At 38.6% G+C, this 20,809-nt stretch overlaps 1 protein-coding gene across 3 annotated transcripts; it reads left to right on the forward strand.

Annotated features, from left to right (window-relative positions):
• Positions 1-305: 305 nt before the first annotated feature.
• ALG10 (ALG10 alpha-1,2-glucosyltransferase) lies at positions 306-20,761 on the forward strand. Of its 3 annotated transcripts, none has more exons than XM_060112375.1 (3): positions 306-605; positions 1,805-2,002; positions 3,907-7,555. In XM_060112375.1, the coding sequence occupies exons 1-3, from the start codon at positions 306-308 to the stop codon at positions 4,960-4,962; spliced, it is 1,554 nt and encodes a 517-aa protein (XP_059968358.1). In that variant the 3' UTR covers positions 4,963-7,555. The 3 variants fall into 3 exon arrangements, with proteins under 3 accessions (XP_059968358.1, XP_059968360.1, XP_059968359.1); XM_060112377.1 differs by lacking the exon at positions 3,907-7,555 and adding an exon at positions 20,391-20,761 and having other exon boundaries at positions 335-605; XM_060112376.1 differs by having other exon boundaries at positions 499-579.
• Positions 20,762-20,809: the final 48 nt, after the last annotated feature.

A 20,809-nucleotide genomic window follows, 5' to 3' on the forward strand; every position in this document is an offset into this window, starting at 1 on the left:
TGCAAACGTGGGGAAATGGCGCCACCTTCTGGTAAGAAGTGGGAACAGCAGGAAAAAAGCCAACAAAGACCTTCAGGATAAGCCCCTGCTTTCATTTCAAAGCAACAAGCTGCGCAACTCCAGCACCCTCAGATCCCCCGAGGTCTGCCCCTTCCGGCTGCTCTGACCACTCAGTGCGCTCTGCGTAACGTGATTGACAGGGCAACGGTCCGGTGCGTTACCTAAACTCCTCGCTCGGAAAACAGTGACCCGACCCTTCCGGAAGCTCAGGGTCCGCTCTTCCCAGCATCCTTTGCCTTCCGGCTATGCTCAGTTCCCTCCGGCCAGTCCCTCCTTGCGCGGCCGTTTCGAGCCCGAATGTCAAGCTCGACTTTGGGGACCTGAGAATCCCGCACATATTTTCCAGGACTAGATTATTGACTATGCGGGCAGGAATGGCGCAGCTAGAGGGTTACTATTTCTCGGCAGCCCTGAGCTGTACCTTTTTAGTGTCCTGCCTCCTTTTCTCTGCTTTCAGCCGGGCGCTGCGAGAGCCCTACATGGACGAGATCTTCCACCTGCCGCAGGCACAGCGCTACTGTGAGGGCCATTTCTCCCTCTCGCAGGTGGGGTCCCCAACCTGTCTGCACCCTCGGACAGGCTAGAAAGGGAAGAGCTGGCCCCAGTTCTAATTTCTCCTACCTTTATCCTTAGCTCCCTCCACTCCAAACAGGAAAGGAACTGGGTAATCTTTTGTTCCTGTCTCTAAGATCTGTAAAATATTTGCTAAATGAATGAATAAACAGCAGATCTGTCTCCTAGCAAGAAAAGCTCTGGGAGATTAACTAATGGGGAACTGAGTTACTGCCCCTCTTTTTGGCTAATGATGAAAGCTGTCCTGGTTTTTCTTTGCCAATCCCGGGATTAGAGGCATTGGATTGCTCCTAGGAAATGTCAGAAAATTTCACTTTAGCTCACCTGTCAAGCATCTCACTGTGTATTTTGGGAGTCTGATAGGAGGGGGAGGGGGGAATCTTCAGCTACTAAGAAGTGACAAGTTACATTAATTCCATCCTTGGTGTTTTTAGCAACCTTCTGTTAACTGGATAAACTGGCAGCCAGTGAAGTGCCAGCATGTCTGAGTATATATTTGGCTACATAGTTGTGTAGATATGGATAAAAACAGACATATTATCCTTCTCTTCTGGTGAAGTCATTGTAGAGTAGTGGTTAGAAATATAAAGTCTATAGTTAGAGAAAGACCTGATTTTAAATCTTGGCACTGTTATTTACTAGTCATGTCGCTTGGAAATTTTCTGAGTTTCAGGTTACTCATCTGAAAATGATAGTAAAATAGTATCTACTATAGGGCTTGTTGCAGGATTATATACAGAGGATTTAGCACAATTCATGGCTCTCTACATTGTAGTTGTCATTATGGATCCTGTGCTTTAATCTCTTTAAACATTTTTTTCTCTAAATCCATCCGAGTTCCAGCGGATGATTCCAGGCTTTTTAAAACTGGAGCATTTGCAATTCAATCACCAAATTACAGGCCCTCCAAAGAGTGTATCTTGGAAAATAGAAACTGAGTTTAAGTTGTTGTTTACTGGTTGCTTGTACCTTAACAATCACAAAGCAGGTACAGGGACAAAACATAAGATAAACTTTTCTTTAGAGGAGGCATCTGATTTGCTCATTTAACTGTGACTTAGGATAACTTAGCAAAATGCCTGATTTTTGGTAAAGATGACATCTCTGTGTCAGTCCTATCAGTCAGTCCTATCCTCTTGCTTTTGCTTCATTGTTGACCTTTTTTTTTAAGTGGGACCCCATGATTACTACATTACCTGGCTTATACCTGCTGTCAGTTGGAGTGGTCAAACCTGCCAGTTGGATCTTTGGATGGTCGGAACACGTTGTCTGCTCCATTGGAATGCTCAGATTTGTTAATCTTCTCTTCAGTGTTGGCAACTTCTATTTACTATATTTGCTTCTCCGCAAGGTGCAACCCAGGCACAAGGTTTGTTTTCAAAATAATTTATTATATTTAAGTTTATGTACAGTCAATTCCACAATTATGGTGAATTTGTTTTATGAAATTTGGTGAAAAATGTATTTAACATTTAATATTTGTGTATCTTTTGTAAAGATAAAGCAAGTCCCCTACCCCCATTTTCGAAGATATTTGTGTTTAAATACTTCAGTTACTCTTACTTATTTATAAAATCTATAAATTTTCATGAATTAAACCAGTTCAGTAAATATCTCAGTATGCTAAGCACTGAGATTACAGAGGTAAATGACACAGTCTTTTTCTTATAAAACTTATATCTTCATTAGGAGAAACAGACGTTACCAAGCAACTTTTTTTTTTTTTTTTTTTTTTTTTGCGGTACGCGGGCCTCTCACTGTTGTGGCCTCTCCCATTGCGGAGCACAGGCTCCGGACGCGCAGGCTCAGCGGCCATGGCTCACGGGCCCAGCCGCTCCACGGCATGTGGGATCTTCCCGGACCGGGGCCCGAACACGTGTCCCCTGCATTGGCAGGCGGACTGTCAACCACTGCGCCACCAGGGAAGCCCCCACGCAATTTTTTATGATTTAAGAATGCAGACCTTGGAGGTGGATTACCTGGGTTTGAATTCTATCCACTTACTAATTGTGTTACTTTGCAGGTTACCCCTTAGTGACTCCTTGTTTTCGTCTGTTAAATGGGAAAAATATAGACTCTACCTCATAGGACTGTTCTGAAGAGTAGAAGAGCTTAATAAATGGAAGGTGCTTAGAATATTGCCTGGTATATAGTAAGGAATCAATAAATATTCATTATAATAGGTACTTTTAGCTTAAAGAGATGATTTCAATAGTGTAAATTATGAGAAAGCAATAGCTATAAAACGCTATGAGGATACAGAGAAGGAGCAGAGGAGCACTTGTTGCACCCTGACTGGGAGGGAGAGGTGTGGGTAGCATTGGATACGGCTTCACAGAGAAGATGGTACCTGAGCTGAATCTTGATGACAAATAGGACTGTAGGATGGGAATGAATCCTGACAGGATTAACAGCATAAGCAAAAGTAGAAAGGCATTAAACAACAAGACACAGGGAATTGCTATTGGAATTATAAGATTTTGAAGTACAGGGACATGAGGCTGCAGAAGGCTGTAGAAGAAGGTAGGGGAGAAGTCACGAATATATTTTTATGTCACGGAAAGCATTTGAAACTTCATCTAATGGGTGATGGACAACCCTTAATTTTAATCAAGGTATGGTCTGTCTTGGTGATTTAGATTAACTGGATGATAGGATTCAAGGAGATAAGAATACTTTCAAATTCTGCCTGAGACTATCAGCCCAAAAGAAGATGTTTAAAACTTTAGACTAGGCCCACTATTTTCAGGAAGATCCCTGTAATTTCATCATAAAATACTAAGATCATTGTGTAGGGTGGTATAAATGTTATATATATATTTATATTCTCTCTACTGCACAGTTTTGAAGGGATATCTTTAAAAGAAATTGGTGATGATGGCTAAGTGAATGCTTATGGAAGGCACGAAGATAAGCTCACTGAAATGGAACCACCTGCACTGTGTCCCATTTGTCTCCGTGTTCCCCATAGAACTGAGGTCATTGTCTTGCACACAATAACTCCTTAACTATTTGTTGAGTGATTCAAAGTATTGTAGGCTTTGACACACACATGTATTGTCTTACTGGTTTCCAAACTGCTAGGTGTAACTAAAAAGTATCAGAAAGTGCCCTTATAAATACATACTGTGTTTTTGCAAAGCCAGAAATAACATTAGTGTTGAATAATTTTTTAAAGTAAGTTAACTCAGGCAGTTTTTTGTTTTTTAGTTCGTTAGCTCAGCAGAAACAGCCTATTTGTTTTATTGTGAACTGTGTTTTCTCTTCTTGTAGGCTGCCTCAAGTATCCAGAGAATCTTGTCAACATTAACATTAGCAGTATTTCCCACACTCTATTTTTTTAACTTCCTTTATTATACAGAAGCAGGATCCATGTTTTTTACTCTTTTTGCCTACTTGATGTGTCTTTATGGAAATCATAAAACTTCAGCCTTGCTTGGATTTTGTGGCTTCATGTTTCGTCAAACAAATATCATCTGGGCTATCTTCTGCGCAGGAAACGTCATTGCACAAAAGTTGACTGAAGCTTGGAAAACTGAGCTACTAAAGAAGAAAGAAGAGAGGCTTCCCTCTATTAAAGGACCATTTTCAGAATTCAGGAAAATTCTTCAGTTCCTTTTGGCTTATTCCATGTCCTTTAAGAACTTGAGTATGCTTTTCCTTTTGACTTGGCCCTACATCCTTTTAATGTTTCTGTTTTGTGCTTTTGTGGTAGTTAATGGTGGAATTGTTATTGGTGATCGTAGTAGTCATGAAGCCTGCCTACACTTTCCTCAGCTATTCTACTTTTTCTCTTTTACTCTCTTTTTTTCCTTTCCTCACCTACTGTCTCTTAAGAAAATCAGGTCTTTTCTTTGCTTAGTTTGGAAACGGAGAATTCAGTTTTTTGTGATTACTTTAGTCTCCATATTTTTAGTTTGGAAATTTACTTATGCTCATAAATACTTGCTAGCAGATAATAGACATTATACATTCTATGTGTGGAAAAGAGTTTTTCAAAGATATGAAATTGTGAAATATTTGTTAGTTCCAGTTTATATATTTGCTGGTTGGAGTATCGCTGACTCATTGAAATCAAAGTCCATATTCTGGAATTTAATGTTTTTCATATGCTTATTCACCGTTATAGTACCTCAGAAACTGCTAGAATTTCGTTACTTCATTTTACCCTATGTTATTTATAGGCTTAACATACCTCTGCCACCTACATCCAGACTTGTTTGTGAGCTGGGTTGCTATGCAGTTGTGAATTTCCTAACTTTTTATATCTTTCTGAATAAGACTTTTCAGTGGCCAAATAGTCAGGACATTCAGAGGTTTATGTGGTAATATCAGAAACATCTTGAACTGTAAAAATAGACTTATTATTTAGACTATTTCCATAATGAAAACTAAGTAGAAATTTTTAAATTTCTTTTAGGCACCATGGTGATCCGCAGATCACATCAGATTTTTTGTGCTTTAAATATCAGAAATATGTATTTTAATATATATATATGTGAAATATGTATATATATATACATATATGTATATGTATATCTATCTATCTATCTATCTATGACCCAAGGAAGTTAAATGGTAAAGAACTGAGAAAAGTTTAAGACTTGCTCCATAAGCCTGAATAATGATGGGAAATTAAAATTATTCATAGCTATCTCATGATATTTCTTTGATACTGTTGGCCACTCAAAAAGCTTGGAAACTTTTTTGTATACAAGTTTATTTATTAATTCTCATCAGAAACAGTAGCAAAGTCTTTGAAAAATATTTACAAATGATTAGGTTATATTATTGATTGAAAAGTTGTTTAACATTTTAGTAAATATAATTTCAATCATAAGGTAAAATAGACTCACATAGATAGTAAATGTTATAAAATAGAGGCTCTTCTGTGTTTATCTAAGAATCAAGTTGTTGATTTTTGTTAAAAATCTAGAAATGATGAAGTCCTTTCCCTGTTCCTAATATGAAATATATCATGGGCAAAGATAAATTGTGTTGATGATAATACCTTTTAAAAGGGGTTTTCTTTCTGAAATACACTACTCTATCAGTTTCCTTTGGCTGCCGTAACAAATTGCCACAAATTTGGCGGCTTAAAAAAAATTTCAGGGCTTCCCTGGTGGCGCAGTGGTTGAGAGTCCGCTTGCCGATGCAGGGGACACGGGTTCGTGTCCTGGTCTGGGAAGATCCCACATGCCGCGGAGCGGCTGGGCCCATGAACCATGGCCACTGAGCTTGCGCGTCTGGAGCCTGTGCTCCGCAAGGGAGAGGCCACAACAGTGAGAGGCCCGCGTACCGCAAAAAAAAAAAAAAAAAAAAAAAATTTCAGAATTCTGGAGGCCTACGAAGCCTAAAATTAAGATGTTAGCAGTGTTAGTTGCTTTTGGAGGCTGTAAAAGAGAATCCATTCCATGTTTCTCTCCTACCTTCTGCAGTCCATGGTGTTCCTTGGTTTATAGATGTATTACTCCAGTATCTGCCTTTGTCTTCACATGGCCTTCCTCTCATCTTCTTTCTCTTACAAGGACAATGTCTGTGGATTTAGGGCCCACCCTAATCCAGGATAATTGTGTGTCCAGATCTTTAACTTAATTATGTCTACAAAGACTCTTTTTCCATATAAGGTCATATTTACAGGTTCCAAGTTGACCTATCTTTTTGTGGGGCACTTTCTAACCCACCAAAGTTACCAAAGGAGATTTTACAATAAATTTCATAAAACTTGTAGGAAATAAATTTTTGCTGAGATATTTTAAATAAAATTGCATCTTTTCAGAGAGGTTAAAAACAAGTGACTTGCAGGGTCACATAATTATAAAACTAAAAGTAACTGGTATTTGATTCCATTATCCAAAAAATGTTAGAATTTAAAGGAAGTTTAGAAATTATTTGATCTAGTCTTATTTTGTAGATTAGGGAACAAATGCTTGGGTAGGATTTGGGGGGATTAATTTTGGATTTTGTGTCTGCTATTTGGAGTACATTCATTGGGTTGTCATTCCCTTACTGAGAAGTATTATTTGGATATGCTAACGTTGACATGTGAACTTAGAACTGTGACTAGAATTCATTTTTTAATCCAGTTTTACATTTGTAAACTTTTCAATAACTGTGTGAACTGTCTTAAGTGTTGGATTATGCTTTCTCTGGATTTTCATTAATGAGTGGATTTGGAAGGTACTGTTCATTTGCAAATATAAAATTATGCACAGGTAAAAATACAAGTGTAGTCTTGAGTAGTAAATGTAAAGTCTTTGGTTTTACACACTCTTTGGGGCCAAGCAGTACTCTATTTAGTGCTTAGAAAGTAGATTTACTCTTTAGTTGTAACAGTGACTGTAGGACAAATGTTTTTACCGAAACTTTTTTTTAATTAGACAAGAAAGCACACTCAAATAGTTATTTTATAATGGAGATATGAAGTCAAAATTCTCCCCAAAATGTGCAATTTAGGAAAAACAAATTTCTTGTCTGATACCATTGGTGCAAGGCTTTTGTTTTTTAGGCATATTTCTGAGACAAAAAAAAAAAAACCTTTTTCTCTCTAGTCTGACAAGAAGGAGGAAACTATTCTACTCCATGTATTAAAGGAATCATTGTTCTAATTCATTTTTAAGTGTTGAGTCCCTGCCCTTTTAAGAGATCTTTTGGAATGCTGTGAATTAAAAGGTGCTCTACAGAGCTGCTTTTAGAAACATCCTGAAGTTATATATGTTTTGAATATTTTTCAAGAGTTACCAAATAGATATGTTTGATATTATTTTTTAAAAAATTAGACTTAAATGAATCTTGATTAGAAGGTAATTCTTTAAAAAAAAACAAAAACAAGTATTGATAAGCTAGAGGCCCTGTGGGGCCTTGCAGTTATTGTTATTAAAGTCTGTAAATGGTTTTTTGTGTTTTGGTTTTTTTTTGCGGTACGCGGGCCTCTCACTCTTGTGGCCTCTCCCGTTGCGGAGCACAGGCTCCGGACGCGCAGGCTCAGCAGCCATGGCTCACGGGCCTAGCCGCTTCGTGGCATGTGGGATCTTCCCGAACCAGGGCACGAACCTGTGTCCCCTGCATCGGCAGGCGGACTCTCAACCACTGCGCCACCAGGGAAGCCCTAAATGGGGTTATTTTAAAGAATATCATAAAAAGATTTGGTCCATAAGTTTTTTAGGCCCAGTAATACATCTTTTTGAACTTTTTCTACCTTGTATGAAATTCTGTAGATACAGAGTATTATCTTTATATAGCATTAGAAGGTTCCAATGTGTTGTGTTTCCTCACATATTATTTATATTTTTCTTTTAGTGGATACCTAGAAATATTTTCTAATGCATCTATGTATGTAAATTATATGGAAATATTGATACAGTCATTCCTTAGTTTAAGCATAGCATGTCATTTTGGCAAGGGAAATTGTGTTAGCTTTCTGGTCTCTTCCTCCTTCTTCTTAAAGTTATTTCAGGAATGTGCTTAGCCTGTCACAACGTACCTTAATAAAAATGGCTTAATTCCGTTTATTTCTAATAAATAATGTAGTGTATTTCTAGTTTGAATTCAACCACCACTGGGCTTGACATTTTTTTTTCTTTATAATTGTCTGATGACCAGGAAAGGAAGAAAAGAGATACTCAATTTTTATCTGTACCCTCTAAATAGGGGACTATTACTTTAGGCTCACTTTCAAGTAAAATATTTCTATAAAGAAATCAATTCAAGTTCATTAGGTTAGAGAGCATTTATTATTTTTAAAATAATTAGAATTTCATTAAAAAGTAAAACAAGAAAGAAGCATCATGCAAGTAATATGAATAAGTTTTTTTTAGTGGAAATTTAAATATGACTTAAGAACCATGGACTAGAAAAAGCATAGGAGTTCTGTATTTGATTGTGGTTTTGGAATCGATAAGGCAAGTGATTTAATCTTTGGTCCTCCCTTCAAATGAGAATAGTATTTGTCTTAAGTCAGTGCTGTCTAGCCTTATTTCAAAAAGAGTTCAACCCCTGCTGTATATCCATAAAGTTCATAAATATGTCATATAATAAATATTGAGTAAATGTATGCTGAATGAAGTTTTTTTAGTATGGAATGAAGTGAACATCCTAGAAGCACTATGATATATAACCATAAACTAACTTCAGGAAATAAATCACATATTTGATAGTGAGACATTCTAACCCTTTTGTGCCTAAGTTTCCTGACCTAGTTTTAAATTTTTTAATTTACTCTAGTGTTTAATACTTACACACGTATTTACTTGAAAATATGTGTTGTTTTTATAATAGGATGTGATTTCAAAACTATTGCTGTTTATTTAAAATAAGAAAAATAACTTACTATCGACCATTATAATAGCAGCAGAATTCTTGATCATTATCAAACTTTTAAGGGCAAAGAGTTTTCAACCAATTATGAATAGTTTATGTTGTTTTACTTCTGGTGAATTTTGCTACTTTAGGGATAACTGTTATTTAGGGTACTTTTTAATGTATTTAAATGTTGACAACAAGACAACATTTCCAATATACTAAAACCTGTATAGCTGAGAAAATTATAAAAAATGGATAAATGGAGGATATATTTGTTAACACGTATTCCTAAATCCAACACTAAATTCTTTACTATTTGGAAATTATTTCTATGATAAGAAATTTTGTCACAGTGAAGTAATCCAAAATATCCTTATATTGTGCTTTGAAAAAAATGAGCATTTGATGAATTTAATATTACTTTATTTGAACTCTGCACCACCATCAGACCAATAGAGATACTGTATTTTTCTGATGAGAAAAATATTATACATTGCATTGATTTTCCACTGAAACTTAAGTCATTTCAGTTCAGTTGAACCATATATGTGTGTGTGTGGCATATGCAAAATGAAGAAGAGGGAGGAAAAATAATAATAATAATTGCTATTATTTATTGAGCACCTATAGTGTGCTAGGCATTATACTGGCTGATTTACAAATACTGTCTTATTTGATCTTATTTATACGAGGTGGATGTTGATTTCTGTTTGACTGCTGGAGAAACTAAAAGTCAAACACATCAGGTAACTTGCATCAGTCAACTACTTAAGAACATAGATTGGTCTGACTTCCGAGCCTGTGAGTTTTTAGCTGCTACTCTGCCTCACCATGAAAGTTTTTCCTTAAAAGAAGTAGAATATGGAGAGAGAGGTGGTAATCTGTCCTTGCTCTGCATTAGCCAGACCACTCATGGCATATTATTTTTTATGTTGAATGCAGTCATTTTTAGAAATGATAGAACTGTTTAAAGGAGCATGAACAGATGATGAGTGTTTATAGTTCTGTTGAAGAGAAATAGCTAAAAGAATATATAGGATGTTTAACTTGGAAGAGCAGAGATTCCATGACTTTGTAAGATCTCATAGTTGAGGAATAATTCTTTGGAAGGATTGGACTATTCACACCTGTAAACCAAAGGCCAACAGATTTCAACTCATGAAAAACATACATTTTCTAACTGTTTAGTCTCTGCAGGGGAATGGACCGAGAAAAACAATAAGTTTACCTATACTCTCTGGAGCCAAGATTCTATTTATCAAGGATGCTTCAGAAGAGATTCAGGTAGCAAGTAGATAGACTAAAATGGCTTTTTAAGGTAACTTACAACACTGTGATTTGAAATTCCTAAGTTTTTTATGGGTAATATTTTGTGCATTAATTGCTAAGTCATGGTGAAGTATATCTGGTGGCTTGTATGGTGACTTTGACATTTTAAATTTCTGAAAAAAGAAACTACTTCTAACTCTGTTCCCTTGTTTTAGAAACAAATTCGAGATACAGACCTAGTAGGCGGTATTTTAGCTATAGTGCTGGACAGTACTGCTATTAAAATAATTTATTTTCTATTTTGTAATCCCCATTACATTCGTGAAGAGAATGTGCTTTTATTTGAAAAGCTTTTCTCCTTACAAATAAGTAGGGCAAGCACCATCTGTAAGATTTTTTAATGCAGTATCCACTAGGTGGTGATGCTGTGCTACATTTCCAGGTGTTTTTGTACTTAAACTTATTGTCTGAGTTAACTTTTCTCTATAGCTTGAAGTTTTGGTCCACAAAGTATTTTATAGCATCCATGTCTGTTTATTAAAATATTTTTTTAAATGTTTCCTGAATTGTATGAAGCTAAGGTAAATGTTTAAAAAGTCATTTTTGTGTTTTGTACTCATATATTTGGTGATTTAACCTAATATATCTTCCCATATGACATTCTTTTCTTCATATGGCATAGTCATGATCTCTTCCCATAAGCAGTGAATGATGGTGATGACAAATTTGAAAACTCATGTACATTGTATCAGTCACTGTTTTAAGTGCTTTACCCACATTATCTTATTTATGCCTCATAACAACTCTGTGGATCAGTACTGTTGTTAATATCCCCACTCTACACATTAGGAAACTGAGTAGAGTTTAAGTATTTTGTCCAAGATCACAAAATAACTGGCTGAGCTGGGATTCAAACCTAGGCAAGCCGACTCCAGAATCCATGTTAATTACTATAAATTGGTGGGGGGATGTAGGGGACGGGAGGAAGGGCACAAAGTCTGCCTTCAAATATGTAGCATTTTAGAAAGAGAAATAATCATGGAGAATGTGGTTATATTCCTTTATAGATCAGGAAAATGAAGTCTACGTTAATTTTGGCTCTTCCAGAGGTAGATAATCTTCCATCTGCTATTGTGTCTTCCATTTCTGTTTTTGATGGTGCTTCAAAGTGATATGTATGTATACTAGTGAATTTAATGGAGAAAAAAGAAAACAACTCAGGATTGGCGTCTTTAGCCATATTAATTTACATTGAGGTAAAGATCTTTGTTTTAATCAGAATGATTCCAGCAACCAAATAGGGGAGCATAGTTGTTTGAAAATTGATACTTAGTTTCTCCAAGGAGACTCCTATTTGGAAGCAAACTGTTGGTTAAACATGACATACTTTGGAATTTTTCAGAACAATTTGACTGGAAAAGTTTGATCTTTTAAAAAAATCTATAAGGGCTTCCCTGGTGGCGCAGTGGTTGAGAATCCGCCTGCCGATGCAGGGGACATGGGTTCGTGCCCCGGTCCGGGAAGATCCCACATGCCACGGAGCGGCTGGGCCCGTGAGCCATGGCCGCTGAGCCTGCGCGTCCGGAGCCTGTGATCCGCAACGGGAGAGGCCCCAACAGTGAGAGGCCCGCGTACCGCCAAAAAAAAAAAAAAAAAAAGTCTATAAATATATATTCTAGATGCTTTTAAGTTTTGTTTTTGTCAGATACCATTATGTAAAATGTTTTTTACTTCTAAAATTATATTGTGGTTCATGTCATTTAAAACTGATTTTTAAGTAATCCTGTTCTTTATAAGAATGAAAGACCTTTTTAAAAAGTTTGTTCAAGTATTATAGTTTCATTTTGTTTCTAAATAAATTCATGTTTTATAATATTTTATAACTTATTATGTCTGTTTAACACATTCTCTTATTCTAGACTGGGTACCAGTGGCTTTTTTCTTTCATTCACTCTGTGCTAGTAGCCATTTTACCCTGTCTACCACCTACCAAGTCTACGCTTTATAAGTCTTCTTTTTTTTTTTTAATTGTATTGGTGTATATTTGATTTACCATGTTGTGTTAGTTTCAGGTGTACAGCAAAACGATTCAGTTATACATATATTCATTCTTTTTTAGATTCTTTTCACACTTTATAAGTCTTCTTGAGATAATAGAACTGAATAATATTTTTAAGTATCTATAATAAGTGCCCATCATTAACCTGGATGACTATCTTCATTTTATTCTAATAATAGTGGAAGGCAGTTAAATTACTGGCTGATCATCTTGAACATGTGGAGGCTTGTGTTTCTTCTAGTCCAGGTCTGTAGAAAGCTCAAAGTGTTTGCCAAACACTTTTAACTTGGCAGGACTGAAATCCCAAATTTTGATCCCTTCTGTTAAGGAGTAGAGATCCCTGCTCTGTTTTCAGACTTCCAGCTCTTGCTTTCCACTGGGCTTCTTGGAGTTTCCGCTGCTTATATGCATCGCAGAGATCAGCCGAGGACTTACACACAGATTTGGGAGTTTCCCCTCTTTGACTCCCTCCTTCTTGGGATTTCCCTTCTTAATTTATAACTACTCTAACAGCCCTAAACTGCATTCTCTCACACCTCAAATCAATGATATTGCAGTTTTCTGACTAGGGTGTGTCCTCAAGGGAAAAGTCATTATAAATGTGGATCGCACCAAGTGAGATCTTTCAGTGATCAAATCCTGTCCAGTTCTTGACTCCTTTTGTTTTTTCTTCAGTGCCTTTAAATAGGTTTTTTTTTTTTCTTTTTAAGTTAAACAATCTGTGGAACAGTTAATATGATAAAAGTTCCTCTGCCATTACCTGCCTAGGAATCATCTTGATTATAGTTGTATAGTCTCTCTGTTTATGTATAGGAAGTCGGGGTTGTTACTTTTGAAGAGCTAAAAAAGCTTTCCTAAAATAAGTTTAGGTGGGGGCAGTAAGTTTTTAGAATATTGACTTCTAATATGGTCCTCTAATACAGTAAATCATAGTATTTGTAATTAAATCCAATGACCTTTTAAAGGTCTCTTATGTGAAAATTTTATCAAGAAATACAAAAGAAACAGACTTCAGGCAAGAAGAGCTCACCTTCCAACTGAGAAGGCTTTGGGGAAAAAAGCTTTCCCACATCAATTGGAATGATGGATGGTTGCTCTGTGTTCAACGGCCAAGTAGGAGGGAATGGCCTGTCAGAGTGCATGGAAAAGCTGCTTTCCCTTTTAGGAAATGAAAGTGTTTATCACAAGATGGATGAGAGCACAGGGTTGTTTCCATGTCTGGGACTTAACCCAAGGACCTGAAGCAGGTCGTGGTTCACTTCACAGACTAGAACCACTAGAGTTGGGGTAGGCTACATTGAGTCTTTTTTCAAGAATGAGTCGCTAATGGAGAGTCGTAGCAAAGTCCTCATTAAAATGTATACAACGAGGGGCACAGTGGCACAGTGGTTGAGAGTCTGCCTGCCAATGCAGGGGACACAGGTTCGTGCCCCGGTCCGGGAAGATCCCACATGCCACGGAGTGGCTAGGCCCGTGAGCCATGACTGCTGAGCCTGCACGTCTGGAGCCTGTGCTCCGCAACGGGAGAGGCCCCAACAGTGAGAAGCCCGCGTACCGCAAAAAAAAAAAAAAAAAGTATACAACGAGGGACTTCCCTGGCAGTCCGGTGGTTAAGACTTTGTCTTACAGTGCAGGGGGTACAGATTCAATCCCTGGATGGGGAGCTAAGATCTCGCATGCCTCACAGCCAAAAACCCAAAACATAAAAAACAGAAGCAATATTGTAACAAATTCAATAAAGACTTTAAAAATGGTCCACATCAAAAAAAAAAAATGTATACAACAGTTTCCCCTTAGTCAGCAGAAGATCTTTCAACATACCACCAACACGAAGTTTCTCTAATAGTGTTCCTTTTGTGAAGGGAATTTAAACATTTTCTATGATGTATGAAGTGATTTGATCCCAAAAGCTGTAAATCTAACACTTGTACTACCAGTGTGCTGTTGAGCTAAATAACGTGAGCCAACAACCACTGGAAGTGGTTTGTTTTATAATATAAATAATATGTTTTATATTATTAATATGTTTAATAATAATAACATTAATTTAACATTATTAAATTAATAATTTAATAATAATATAATAATAATATATTAATATGTTTATATAATATAATAATATGTTTTTAAAAAATCTTTATAAAAGATTTGTAGGTGGTATTGCTAAGCATGTGTCTCCTGTAAGGAATGTGGCCCTTTGTTTCTTATGGTACATAAGAAAAAACTACTCCACAGTATGTCCATTCACTAAGTGGAAGGTGTCCATGAAGTGTGAAGCAAGAAGTATTACAATGTCTTTAAGAGATCTCTGATACTGCATTTTGTAGATGTATTTGAAAGCTAAGTGAAGCTTTGTGTTTGAAAGGTGAATTGGATGTGAAAGCCTTTCAAATACAGGTTAAGGCTTTTTTTCACACAGAGAAAATGTATGTGTGTCCTACAAGCCAGAGGAACAAAGTTTCAAAGAGATTGGGCTTTCAGGGCATGGAACTTGTCACATACCAAAGAGGTGACGGAGCTCATTAAATGGGGCAGAGACCCACACCCTTACCATTGTATACATTACCAGTAGCTCTGTGGAGCTCTCTCTGGGTTGGAGGATGGAGAGAAGTGAAAGCCTTATCAGAGGACATGGAAAGTCTGGTATCACGTTTAGAAAATGGTTCTGTTTCTCACAAGCTGGGATGAGACAACTTTTAGGCATGGGGTTGTTTCCCTGTCTGGAATGTCTCCCTGTCTTCAACCCGAGCATCTAAGTGGCCCAATAACCATTTCACAGACTAGTACCACTAGTGCTGGCATAGGCTGCTTTGAAACCTGTTGGAGAAACAACCACATGAGAATGGAAGCAATCAGGCCTCTGTCACCTGTATACCATGAAGATTGTCCACATGCACCAGAAGATCTTTTCAACAAGTCACCAGCACACAGCCTTTCGAACAGTGTTCTTTGTGTGACAGGAAGTTCTCACTTGAGTGTCATCTATATAGAGGTAGCGTGACCTGTCCATTAACTTGTAAATCAAGCATGAACCATCCCATGTGGTGTTGAGCTAAACGAGGTGCGCTCCCTTCAACTCGAAGGGAAAGCCTTTTCAATGGCATGGTTAAACGTGTTTCAAGATAAGTAATGGACACCGTTGTTGCTTACCTCAGGAAACGACTCTTACGGCCTGATTTCGCTCAGGGGAAGATGTGCTGGAAGTGACAGCATGGGGTATATTGTTGAGGAGCTCTGACATAGTGCTCTTTCCAGAGGGTCCTGATGGTAGCTTAGCCCCTGTCTTCTAAAGGTGAAAGGGATTCCTGGTCTTTCAGCTAACGATGAGACTTCCTTCCCTGACAGCAAATGTATGTGCTTCTTGCAAGGTAGAGGGATGTGGGTTTCTAGGGACTGATTGTTTGTGCAGCTGGGGAACTTGTCCCGAGGGGTTAGGAGTATCTAGAGTAATGGGGGAGGGACATGCAAAAGGAATCTTTCTGACAGTTCATGGAAAGCTACTCCTGTAGCACTGTGTGCCAAAGCTCAAGATTAGTAAAGCCTCTCAGAGTGTATGGGAAGGCTTGTTTCCCATTTAGGAAACACACGTATCTCACAAGCTACATGGGGGCACTTTTCTCTACAGCAAAGTTGCAATGCCCTGGACTTCACCCTCTGTCTGAACCCCCTAGGGTTTTATTTCTTAGGCTAGTAACACGAGTGTTTGTACAGGTGCCTCTGCGTCGCTCTTCCAAACCGGTACACACGAGTGAATCCAAGCAACGTACTCAGTAACCCATACAAAATGACGAGTTTCCCCTTTGCCATCAGATCTCTTTGCCACGAAGTAACTGGCACACGAGGTTTCTAACAGGGTTCTCTCTGTGAAGGGAAAGGAGGACTGGTGTGTGAACCATAGTCAGTAGCAATGTGTACGGCAAAATTTTAAACCTAGCTCTGGCCGCTCTTACGTGATGGTGACCTTATGCCGAAGGTACTCCATGGAATTGGGTGGCGAAGGCTTTGAGAGGGCCCATTGAAACATGTTTCTCACCTACGAAATTTAGCCAGTTGTTTATTCACATAAGATAGGGCAACGATGGAATCTGTTATTTCACTGAGTGGAAGAGGTAGGTAGGTACATGAAGGGTGAAGCTTGTGGTATCTTGTTTTAGAGCTCTGTCATACTGCTGTTTCTAGATGTACTTTCCAGGGACGTTAAGCTCTGAGTTGTAAAAGTGAAGCAGATTGAAAGCATTTCAGATACAGGCTAAGGCTTCTTTCCCATAAGGAAAAAGTACATGTTCCTTCTATGCTGGATGAGTCACCTCCCTGATGCTGTCAGGGAATGGGATATTGACAGAGGATTTAGAGTACCTCATGCAGTGTGAGAGAGCCATGAACAAATAAGAGTTCTCATGTCGAGTGGAATGATGGATGGAGGCTCTGTGTTCCACAGCCAAATAGGAGGGAATGACCGGCCCGACTGCATGGAAAGGCTGGGCTCCCATTTAGGAAATGGTTGTGTTGCTCACAAGCTGGGTGAGAGCACAGGGTGGTTCCCATGCCTCGAACTTAACCAAAGTGCCTGAAGCACGGTGGGGTTTGCTTCACAGACTAGAACCGCTAGAGTTGGAGTAGGTGGTGTTGAGTCTTTCTTCAAGAATGCATCCCTCATGGAGAATAGTAGTGTAACAGGGAAGAGCCAAATCTGACTACATGTAGGATCTGTTTATTTTACTTTAAGCTTTGCTTCCCACTGCTGTTGTTCACTAAAAAGACACTGTTTATACATAATGGCCTGCCTTGGGGAACACTGCCCCTCTGCCTGAATGTTAAACCAAAGTGCCTATGTTCAGGGAGACATCCGGACCCTGTCCACCTGTGGATGGCTACAAGAAAGAAATTAACACATCCCCTCCCGGAGGCTGGCCATTCCAGGGGATATTTGCAAAACTTAAGGCCTTTTTACTTTACTTCCTCATTTCCTCCCCCTCTCTGTGCTATAAAAGAAACTAGAATCCAAACCCTGATGAGATGGTTACTTTGAGACATTAGTCTGCAAGCTTCTCACTCTGCCAGCTTTCTGAATAAAGTCGTATTCCTTGCCTCAACGCCTCGTCTACAATTTATTGGCATGTCAGTGCGGTGAGCAAAGCGAGCTTGGACTCTGTAACAGTAGCAAAGTCCTCCCTAAACGTATACAAGGAAAAGTATCCCCTTAGTCAGCAGGCGATCGTTCTCACCAGCACAAATTTTCTCTAACAGTGTTCCTTCTGGGAAGGGAATTTATCCTTTTTGTGTGCCGTATGTAGTGATTGGCTCCCAACACATGTTAATCTAGCCTTTGTATTTCCCATGTTCTGTGGAGCTAAACCAGGTGTGCCCAAATCCATTGGAAGGCAAAGACATGAGGATGGCATCGTTAAGCATGTTTCTCACGTGAGGAATGTGGCCCATTATTTCTTGCCGTACTCACGAAAGAGCAACTCCACGCTGAGTCCTTTCACTCGGTGGAAGGTATCCTTGAAGTGCATAGCAGGGAGTATCACTGTGTGTGTAAGAGACCTGTGAGACTGCTCTTTGGGGAGGTATTTTGAAAGCTAAGCAAAGCTCTATGTTCCAACGGCATACCTGTTGTGAAGGCCTTTCAAATCCAGGTGAAGTTTTCTTTCCCATACAGAAAGTGAATATGAGTCCTACACACCAGAGGAACAAAGTTTCTTAAAGACTGGGCTTTCAGCATATGAGCCCAGAGATAAACCCACGCACATATGGTCACCTTATCTTTGATAAAGGAGGCAAGAATATACAGTGGAGAAAAGACAGCCTCTTCAATAAGTGGTGCTGGGAAAACTGGACAGGTACATGTAAAAGTATGAAATTAGAACACTCCCTAACACCATACACAAAAATAAACTCAAAATGGATTAAAGACCTAAATGTAAGGCCAGATACTATCAAACTCTTAGAGGAAAACATAGGCAGAACACTCTATGACATAAATCACAGCAAGATCCTTTTTGACCCACCTCCTACAGAAATGGAAATAAAAACAGAAATAAATGGGACGTAATGAAACTTAAAAGCTTTTGAACAGCAAAGGAAACCATAAAGAAGACCAAAAGACAATCCTCAGAATGGGAGAAAATATTTGCAAATGAAGCAACTGACAAAGTACTAATCTCCAAAATTTACAAGCAGCTCATGCAGCTCAATAACAAAAAAAACAAACAACCCAATCCAAAAATGGGCAGAAGACATAAATAAACATTTCTCCAAAGAAGATATACAGATTGCCAACAAACACAAGAAAGAATGCTCAACATCATTAATCATTAGAGAAATGCAAATCAAAACTACAATGAGATATCATCTCACAGCAGTCAGAATGGCCATCATCAAAAAATCTAGAAAGAATAAATGCTGGAAAGGGTGTGGAGAAAAGGGAACCCTCTCACACTGTTGGTGGGAATGTAAATTGATACAGCCACTATGGAGAACAGTAGGGAGGTTCCTTAAAAACTACAAATAGAACTACCATACGACCCAGCAATCCCACTACTGGGCATATACCCTGAAAAAACCATAATTCAAAAAGAGTCATGTGCCAAAATGTTCATTGCAGCTCTATTTACAATAGCCAGGACATGGAAGCAACCTAAGTGTCCATCAACAGATGAATGGATAAAGAAGATATGGCACATATATACAATGGAATATTACTCAGCCATAAAATGAAATTGAGTTATTTGTAGTGAGGTGGATGGACCTAGAGTCTGTCATACAGAGTGAAGTAAGTCAGAAAGAGAAAAACAAATACCATATGCTAACACATATATATATATGGAATCTAAGAAAAAAAAAAGGTCATGAAGAACCTAGGGGTAAGACGGGAATAAAGACACAGACGTACTAGAGCATAGACTTGAGGATATGGGGAGGGGGAAGGGTAAGCTGTGACAAAGTGAGAGAGTGGCATGGACATATATACACCACCAAACGTAAAATAGATAGCTAGTGGGAAGCAGCCGCATAGCACAGGGAGATCAGCTCGGTGCTTTGTGACCACCTGGAGGGGTGGGATAGGCAGGGTGGGAAGGAGAGAGATGCAAGAAGGAAGAGATATGGGAACATATGTATATGTATAACTGATTCACTTTGTTATAAAGCAGAAACTAACACACCATTGTAAAGCAATTATACTCCAATAAAGATGTTAAAATAATCCCCAAAAAATAATTTAAAAGACTGGGCTTTCAGCATATGGAACTTGTCTAATAAAAGAGCTAGTGAAATGGGGGAGAGCTAGGCACACCTACCACAGGAAAAGTTACTGGCTTGCTGCATGAAGCTCTCAGGCTTGGAGGCAAGATTGGAGAGACAGTCGCCGATCAGAGCAAAACGAAATGCTGGGCTCCCATTTAGGAAGTGGATGTGTTTCCCGCAAGCTAGGATAGGAGAACTCTTAGGCAAGGGGTTATTTCCCTGTCTGGAACATCTCCCTATCTTCAACTGGAGCAGTTGAAAAGGCTCAATAACCATTTCACAGACTAGAACAACTAGTGCTGGCATAAGCTGTTTGAGATATTTTGGAGAAACAACTAAATGTAAAGTTTCTTCATGGAAGGGTCTGGTGTGTCCCATGTGTCTATTTAGATAGTCAAACACTACAGGTAAATATGCTGTGGGATCAAGTTTGAAATTGGGGACTGATGGGAAACCCCATTTTCCCCATTTGAAGGCTACTTTGTTGTGGCTTCAAAGCTGCCTGCAAGACAGGAATAAAGACACAGATGTAGAGAATGGACTTGAGGACACGGGGAGGGGGAAGGGTAATCTGGGACAAAGTGAGAGAGTGGCTTGCACATATATATGCATTACCAAATGTAAAATAGATAGCTAGTGGGAAGCAGCTGCATAGCACCGGGAGATAAGCTCGGTGCTTTTCACCACCTAGAGGGGTGGGATAAGGAGAATGGGAGGGAGATGCAAGAAGGAGGAGATATATGTATATGTATAGCTGATCCACTTTGTTATAAAGCAGAAGCTAACACAATTGTAAAGCAATTATACTCCAATAAAGATGTTTAAAAAAATAAAAGCTGCCCACAAAACACTGATGTTGCCCATCTTCTATTCACTGCAGGAATGATTCTGTGAAGAAAAGCAAGTTTATTTGAGAGAAACCAAGTGCTTGCAATTCTGTGCTAAGAGCTCATCGAACAACACTCTTAAGCTAATGTACAAATGAAACATGACCTGTAACCTCAAGGTAAGGTGCAGTATTTACCATCAACAAAGTTAAGTGTGCAGCAGTGTCCATGAAGCATTAGGCAATGCAGTGCTTTAGATCTCATATGCCTCTATGGACTCATAAGAGACTCGCGTAGACACTAATTTCCCTAGAACAACACTATGTACTGAAGTTACTTCTGTGGCTTCTGAGCAACATCAAGTGAAATAAACTCTTGGGATCAACTCTTTGTGTGCAGAATGAAGGGCCATGAACTGCTTTCTTCATTAGATAACTCACTTTCTACAGCTCAAAAACAGCCTCAGGAAACC

This window comes from Mesoplodon densirostris, chromosome 11 (assembly GCF_025265405.1).
Source record: "Mesoplodon densirostris isolate mMesDen1 chromosome 11, mMesDen1 primary haplotype, whole genome shotgun sequence".
Lineage (NCBI taxonomy): Eukaryota > Metazoa > Chordata > Mammalia > Artiodactyla > Ziphiidae > Mesoplodon > Mesoplodon densirostris.